At 30.4% G+C, this 9,081-nt stretch overlaps 1 protein-coding gene across 1 annotated transcript; it reads right to left on the bottom strand.

Annotated features, from left to right (window-relative positions):
• Nucleotides 1–2,889: 2,889 nt before the first annotated feature.
• TRIADDRAFT_56134 (uncharacterized protein) lies at nt 2,890–5,958 on the bottom strand (the record flags this gene model as incomplete). Its single annotated transcript, XM_002112232.1, has 8 exons — nt 2,890–3,043; nt 3,319–3,390; nt 4,508–4,579; nt 4,787–4,858; nt 5,079–5,150; nt 5,552–5,623; nt 5,703–5,774; nt 5,915–5,958. The coding sequence occupies 8 exons, from the start codon at nt 5,956–5,958 to the stop codon at nt 2,890–2,892; spliced, it is 630 nt and encodes a 209-aa protein (XP_002112268.1).
• Nucleotides 5,959–9,081: the final 3,123 nt, after the last annotated feature.

Raw genomic sequence — 9,081 nt, 5'->3', positions numbered from 1 at the left:
TTTCGCTTAAATAATTAACTTTAGCAAGGTTTGCTGGCTAATGATAATTAGTTCTATCGATATTTTAGTTTTCTGGGCGGCTATCTGATGCTGATTAGATTATTTAGAGACAAACTGTAACTGTAAATCTCTATAGGTTTTACAATGACTAGCGGAGTTCACATTTGCAGGCTATCCCAGCGATATTCAGGGGAAAAATTATAGCATTTACTTGTGCACTATGATATTTAAAATTGACAGGGCTCATATTCGATTTTTTTTGTACCGGTACTTTACAGCTAGAATTAAACTTTATCGCTCATTCTAGTAATTTTTCTCTTTAGATCTAAAAATCGGATTTTTATGAAAGATAAAAGTTCGAGGATCCTATTGAGAGAATAGTGGAAGGAGTTTTAAGGACCATCTGTTGATATTAAAATTTCGGAAATGTATTATCTGATAAAGTAAAAGTAGGGTAAGGTAATAAAACTTCGATATTGATATACTTCAATATCCTACGACTTTATCGCTAGGTCCATAATTGTCGATATTAATAAAAAATTGATCGATTTCGGTTCAGCGATCAATTTGGCGATGCACATTTAAACAAGTAACGGCTGATTAGTGAGTTGAATAGGAATTAATAAGTATCAGCACAACCTATCTTCCAAAAGGAATACCTGCTGAGGGGTATACTACCAAAATGATGAATAATATGGCTTTGATCTTCATTTTTAGAATTATATTTTCGTGCTTGGATAGATCCTTCAGTGGATAAATTCCGCGGCGAGGTCAGAAATGATTGCTAGGAAAGAAGTTTATTAACATAAATATAATTAATACATTATGCAACAGTATTAATAACGGGATAACAATAGAATTAAATTAAATTCTTTAATTTAAGTCGCTTGTGTCAACAATACTCTTTTCTAAATCGATGAGATATTGTTAATAAAATTAAAATAATAATTGGTTTGTGATCAAGGGTTAACCTTAATCTCTAGTGTCAAAGGCATGTAAATGTGACTCAAGTTACTTTATCATCAGAGGAGATTAAAGAACCTTTAGAAATGCAGCTTTTGCAATTACTACTTGGGAGGAAATTACCAGGCCGCTATTAATGGAAAATTGTGATAACAGTTAATATTGTGCTACACCTGTCACTATTGTGTACTCAGGAGAATGGACTCTCAAATTGATCAACTTAATATAGAACAAGTACTTTTATATGGTCTCTTTGAAGTGTATCAATTTTAGAATATTAATGATCGCTGATTTATAATCGCATTTCTTGGTAGTTATCAGTATTATTTGGCTTGCTGCTTTATCAATGTCAAATTATCTATCAATACGAAAATAGCATCCTGGGTATCTGAAAAGATTTAAATTGGAATCAACAAATTGTGTATTAATTATATGACGTGCTTTAATTATATGCCAGGATATGAATTGGACTAGCCATATATATATATGTTACGGCCATTCCTAAGAATGATTTTGTCCTTAAGATATATATACCTGAGTAAAAGCTTGACTGTTTTTTAACGTTTTTTTCAGACGATGATACCGGTTAGCACGGTACTCCTGAAAGAGGCAGTCATTGATAGAGCACCTCGTTTCTATAAATTAATTTTAATCTAACCTTTTAAAGCACGTTATGACTACCCCCGTGAGATTTCAACCTCAAAAACTTAAAAGAGACTTTTATCTAATTTCAATGAGGATCTCTCTCAAAATGCCTTGTTAAGACTTTTTTAGTTGCAATATATAATATCCTAGTGAGTTAATATTCTCAATTTATAGCTTCAAACACAAATAAGATGACGTAATATCGTAGCATAAAATTAGATTGCGTCTGCATTGTCTTGCAGCTAATGTATAACTCTTCATATTATGTAATATCATTCGTCGAAGCCACTGCAGATGTATTCTAATTTTAGGTAATTACAAATTGTATTATTTTTTACCGTTCGTTTTATGCTCCGACGTTATGATTCAAATATTTGACGTAATTCGTCAGCTGCTAAAGCTTATTATTTAATTGTTATTAAAAAGCTGTTTATTAATGAAAATTATGAAAAGTACCATTACATTGAAAATATTTTACCTAGTTAGAATTTAGTTATAATTGAAAATTTAGTTCTAATTTAACTGTAAATTGCGCATTTCGTAATTCTTTTAGGAGCTACTGTTGCACTTAAGGTCATTGGATAGTGATTTAGAAGAGGTATCTACATGATGATGTATATTTGAACAGCTAATTGTAATAATTATGCTGTTCTACTAATAATCAATGCAGCCATAAAGCCCTGAATTTTAGGAGCTTATTAAAATGCGTGATACGGTCAATAATTAGTCTGTCATATTATAAAGAAGAGAAGAGTTAATTTAGTTAGGAGAAACTTTGAACGGAATTGGTTCGCTTTGAGTTTAAACTTTCTGTTCGGCAGAGTTAAGTTTTCTCCGTAATTTCCATTGGTATACATACATAGAGTATTATATAAACTTATGAAAGGTTTAAAGGTGTAGTCAATTATCATTTCGTTATAAATGAATGAATTGCAAACATATTTTACCAGGTTATGCAGACATTGTAGATAATAGAGTTATAGCAATTGAAATAGCAAAGATCATGATTTGATTTGCTTTATTTTCCGTCCTTACGGCGTTGTTGGTTGTACCAGTTGGAGGTATGCTTTGATATGATTGAATTAAAAATGAAACGTTAATGAAACTTATGTTACATTAAATTGGAAGATTATGATGTCGAATGTTCTAAGTGTGCCTTCTGATATGATATTACTGACTGCCATTTACGCCGCACTTGAAGTTTATAGTTATGACGTTAGCAGACTTAAAGTATGAAGTTTATTAATTAATTAAGTTATGGAAGCTATTTTAAATTTTATATTACCTCCTACTGCACATTCCAGATGCTGGCGGTGGAGTTGCCATAACATTTAAACATGTAGTCCCAGAATTTCCCGCACAATTGGCAGGCACGCGTGGCATGCAAGTAACGGATGCTGGAATGCCACAGCAGGCTTTAGAAAAGTTGCTATGTCTGCATGTTAAATAATTTACCGAATCATTACTTTTACAATTGTACTAAATCATTTTTTCTCGTTATAAATGAAGCTTACAGAGTTTGCAGCTTAGTAGCACTGGTAAACGCCTTAGATGAAGTACAGGCTAAATAGTTATTAAATAGATTTCTAAATAAAACCATTACACAAATTGATCAGTTAGCTGTACTAAAATTAAGTTCGCGTAGTTACTTGGAATTATTTTAGACATTAGGTAATTTTATAGTTTCGGTAATGAAAAAGTAAACCTTACATGAAGACGAGATTATTCAAGCCTTTAAGTGTATTGTCCTTAATAACAGTAAGGCGATTAGAAGACAGCAGCCTATCAGATTTAATTTACATCATAAACTGAGATATAAGGAGGAAAATGCTAACACATAATGGGATAAAATTTAATGTATATGAGAGTTTTAAAATCAAATGTGACACAATTATTCTAATAAAGTATGCTGCAATTTTAAAACTATTACAAGGTCTTCAGGCTCATTAAATCTTTAAAGGCGCTGTCAGTGATACTTGTAACGCAATTTGAGGTCAACATTCTGAAAGAGAATACTTTTAAATCTAGCAACATTTCTTTTATGCAATAAAATGACGTCAAATCAATTATTAGCCGCTGTAAAATGATCTCAAACTAGCGAAAGCATAGACAATGAAACCTACTTACAGAACCTGTAGTTGCTTCAAATTGGCGAATGTTTTGGCTGAGATGCTGCTAATTGCATTATACCCCAAGTCGCTAAAAGGAACATGCGATTATTTGGGCTATGAGTATAATCATTGCAAAAATTGAAAAGAATTTCGGTAACTACTGAAGCAATCTTTGAGTGTAGACGAAAGTGACTTAACGGCAACACAGCGCCTCTTGAGATATCGTGTATGCTACTGAAAACAAATAAAAAAACTTACAGTGTTTGCAATGCAGTCAATGACTGAAATGCGTTATCGGCGATGGAATGGATTTGATTCTTTTCTAGGTAACTTATGATTTGGAAATGATAGTCAAAATCTATTTAATTTCTAGCTAAGTGGCTTACGATTTCCTGACTGATTGATAAGTGACTACCGGTATCGATACGAGTATACTGTTGATTCGTTTAATTTGATATAGCAATATGCTCAAATTAAAAATAGTTGAATGGTTAGAGTTTAATATTATTTGAATTCTTTTAGCCAATATACGGTAACTATTTAAAGCTTTTAGTTATATTCTTACAGTTCTACAAGCTTCGATAAAGATCCAAAAGTTTTCTTGGAGATTTTGGTCAACATATTCCCATTTAAATCACTATAGTGACCAAATTAAGTGGTATTATGGCATTAAAGCAATAGAAGATATCCATTAGAGCAAGAATGGCATACTTTAATATGCACAGTTTCATAAGGTATATAGTAAATAAAAATTCTATTTCTATTAGAAGAAACCTGAAGATACTAACATGTGTTCCAGCATAAGATTGGAATTAAAAGAGCCATCTTCAATGTTAGTGATACGATTTCTGTTTAGCGAGCTGAAAAAGTTAAAATTTAATTTATATTGTCACTGAGTATCATACGCTATTGCAAATTGTTAAAGTATAAGGGATGGTATGATAAGCCCTATGTCAATTCTTTGAGTTAATTCCGTATCCTTATCAGCCCCAAATATATAGTACATGGTAACAGTACACGCCATTTATATCTGCAGATTATTACCTAACACATCCAGTTTGACTTACATCAATTTTAATAAGTTAGCAGGCTGCAATAAATTCTTGCTAATGGCTGCAATACGATTTGATTGTAAATCCCTTCGTAAGAGACGTAAAGATCAATAGTAATTATTATTAAATGCACTGTTTGAGCGATTTAAATTTTACGTTGCTTATAAAAAATCTTTTTCAGGCTTTTGTAACAATCGAAATTATTAGGAATAAATACAGCACCTATACTTTATTAAGCGTATAAATTAAGTTTATACGATAATTACGAATGCATCGGTCAAATAAAATTGATATAGATTATTCTTACAGGATTTTTAAATTAATAGCTCCAGTAAATGCGCTGTCCGGAATTTGATTAATTTTATTAAAATTAAGATACCTGCAAATGAAGTAGTTCCTATATCAGCTTTCATTTTCATCTAATTAATCAGTAGGTACAAAATTTTCAAATCTATTTTCACAAAGTTGACTGATAGTTTTGCAAATAAAATTTTCCATTGAAGAATTCTCCAAATATACAATTTATCACATACAATATACTTAATGTTGGTAAATTGAAGTTGTTGCTTTCAATTTTAGAAAAAGAGTTGTTTTTCAAATTCCTATATGCACATTTTTTCAATAATAACAGATATTATGGTTTAGAAAAATTTATTTCGTCCAGTTCTTAAATTAAATTTATAATTATAATTGCATTGGGACACAATATAATTTGTTGTGGAGATTTATAAAGTTGAAGTATCATTGCTAACAAAAACTCTTCTCGAAATATCTACTTACAATGTTGAGATCTGCTTTAGATTCTTCAAGGTATTGTATGGGATTTTAGTGATGGCGTTATTATCAAGCTTTCTGAAGAAAGATATGTAAATTCAATCAGTTTTACATTTTCTTAAGTTAATGTAGTGAAGGAAAGCTACAGCTTACTTACAGTATTTTTAAGGAATCTAAACTCTTAAAAGCGTTACTATCGATTGTTTGAATGTTGTTATTGCTCAAGAATCTAAAGAATTGTTAATTGCACAGTTATGACTTGCAGCTTACCCTTATACAATATACAAATCATAGCAAGTTTCGTAAAATGTCTAACTGTAATAAAAATAAACAACGAAATTGATCGATATTTTAGTTCAAAGTACTTACAGTTCTGCTAATGTACTTATTCTGACAAACAAATTACCGGGCATGGCTGTTAACTTGTTATTAGACAGATCACTTAAGAATAATATCAAAAAAACAGTCATAAATCGTCATAGCGTTAGTATATGGATTTAGTACTGTAAAACTATATAATCTAATGTTATTGTTGGCATTTTAAGAATCTTATATCGGCATATTAAGTACTCTAGAATCAAATTCATAAAACCACTTTACATGAATTAATTGTAAAATAGTTACAGCGAAGATAGAAAGAGGATTTTATCAAAGGCTTGAGAGGATACACTTCTGATTTGATTTTGCTTCATATCTCTATAATTTTTGATTATATAGTTTTGATGTTAAAACTTTGCTAGAAAGAATCTGCACACTTACGATGATGCCTTTATTTACAGATGGTGTTAAGCTAATCTACTTTTATATCAATTTATTGAATATTAGATTATACCAACTATAACTTTAAGGCATAAGAGTAATCCCAAATTGAAATTAGATTGGCTGATTAAAATATTATTATCGCATTCGTTCGATTAATTATTAATGATTATTTAAACTATCATAAATACAATAATTTGAAATTTAATTATATTAATACTTTATCTGATTAAATAGTGAACGGATGTCTTACATATGAAGTAAGGAAGGATAGTTTTCAAAAGCATTATAAGGAATATTGGATAATTGAGTCCCTCTCATTATGCTATCAAAGTAAACCGATTAAATCCAGTTTAGCGGCAATTAATTTATTGAAAGGCTACATTTTGCAATATATATCGTCAATAGAATTAAATTACAACGAATGATGACTTTCCAATCCAAAGTTGGTATGATATAAATAAACGACCTCGAATTTAAGTTATTATTATTAAGAGGTTTCATAGCAAAAACAATCTTGGCAAAGAACGAATATATTTTAATCAGAAATTTCTTCATAAAATTTAAAAGATTGCTTAAAAATAGTCCAGATATAAATAGTGCTTATAAAACTATTTTCATTGGTTTTTCTCGATTAAATAAGTTACGTTTATCGACAACAGTAAATCCGAGTAGAAGAGTTATAAATATTCTCTACTGTCATCTTCAATGACTATACTGTGATCTTTGTACTGTATATCTATCAAGATTTTGTATCAAAATTAGAACTTACATACGTATGTGTTACAGTGTTGAATACTGTGTTGCAGTAGAAATAACTATGTTAGGATAATTCTATTAGACTATCCTTATTTAGTTAACTTCTAATTTGGATATACTGTGTTTTAATATAGCACTGACTTTTTATGACAGTGACACTTATACACATACTGAAATTAATAGTTATAATGGGGAATGCAAATCATCTACTTACAGTTTGAATCATTGTGATTGTAATTTACTTATGGTAGACTGTAAATTATCATGGAAATATTCCGTGATAGGACATATCGTAATCTGACTATTCTGTATTAGTCATTACATGTCTATGTTTGTAAATACTGTTGTCTGCATTAAGGGAGCAGCAGCTAAAATTAATATCTAATTCAGTAAATGATTCCGAGGTTAATTGTATTAACTATGACTCATGAACTATTGAGAAGTAGTATATAAATGCAGTATATCGTGCAATAAAGTGAATTCTCCAACTTAGTGTTTAACGTAAAATACGAGGCGTTTAAGTCTTTGTGTAGTCTGCTAGTAGAGCAAAAGTGTTCGTGATAGTGCAGATATCGTTCCTTGATACGTGGTTCAAGGAATTGACTTATTGATCGTATATTGCGTTATCTTGTTGCAAAGCTGTTTTGTGACAGTATGATTAATTTTTAGTCGGAATACTATCAATAATAGTATCGAATGGAGATCGTTTTCCAGTTAATAATTTGAACATAAAATAAACTTACAAATTGGTATACTGAGTAAGCTTCGTAGGTGGGCGCGGTATACTGTTAGTGGATGAACAGTCGATTGTTTTGGAATCAGGACATTTGCAAGGAGTCGGGCACTGAGTATAAACTGTTATAGAGAGAAATAGACTGGGATTTAATTTTATAAATTTAAGGTAACTTAGATCAACTGAAGCAGTGTTAACAACTTTAAAAATAAGAATATTATAGTAGCTGATCAAGTCATGAGGATTCCAAGGGATAGATTAATATACTATTATCATTATATATTTTAGATCGATCATAACAATTGGATTTTTGATAAAAAACTATCAAATAGATTAGATATCAAAAAATTATTCTAAAAACTTGGCTTTATATTACTGAAAACCGGTGGCAATAAAAGGCCTGTTAGTATTTAATGAATACATAAATTATACTAAAGATTGTGCAGCTAGATTTACGATGTTATTAAATGCAATGATCTGTGTGTCTCCGTGTTCTTTCTTGATCTTCACTAAAAGCAACAGGTATGGTACCGTTCAGTTCTCTAAAGTTTTCTATTAAGCGCGCCATACTACAAAATCATCGATTTAGTAAACTGCCTATATAAGCTTATCTTGCTATTTAATATCTCTTACAAAGAGCTATGGCAATGATTTAAAATTTAGAATCTGCTTAGAAATGTGGCTGTAGAGCAACACTGCATGGCGGCTTCCTAGTAAAATAACAATGTCTTAAACTATTAAAGATGTTATCGTCAATTCTTTTAGATCGACTTTTGAAATAGAATTACTCTGTGTTATCTATGAGTTCGCATACATTTTACCTAGGGTACAAAGTATAGATTGCAGGATACAAGCAGCAGTAATATACTTCATTTTGATTTCTATTCCTGTTCCAATAAGTATTTCAGTAAATTAATGTCCAAATGGATTATGAAAGTTCCGAAGTAATCAGGAAAAATGGAGCTGTCAATTATAAGATTGACTTGTTAATAAACAGCTTTTAATAACTATAGTACCATCTCTTAGAGTAGAATAACAATTGCGAAACAACTTAAATAATGTACGGGGTCAATATAATAAAAGACGACTGGTGATTGGCTAAATAATCGTGAAAGACTAATTGTTATGAAAATTAAATAGCTAAATTAACTTTTCATCAGTTGTTCTTTATTAACCCAAATGTTGTATCAGGTATCCAATGGTACTGTGATTACTAAATTACCAATGATGAATTTAATAACATCTTGATTACAATACAAGCAATGATAGCCAACTTTAAAGTCGT

This window comes from Trichoplax adhaerens, genomic scaffold (assembly GCF_000150275.1).
Source record: "Trichoplax adhaerens TRIADscaffold_5 genomic scaffold, whole genome shotgun sequence".
NCBI lineage: Eukaryota > Metazoa > Placozoa > Uniplacotomia > Trichoplacea > Trichoplacidae > Trichoplax > Trichoplax adhaerens.
This window is presented reverse-complemented; position numbering and strand designations above follow the sequence as displayed.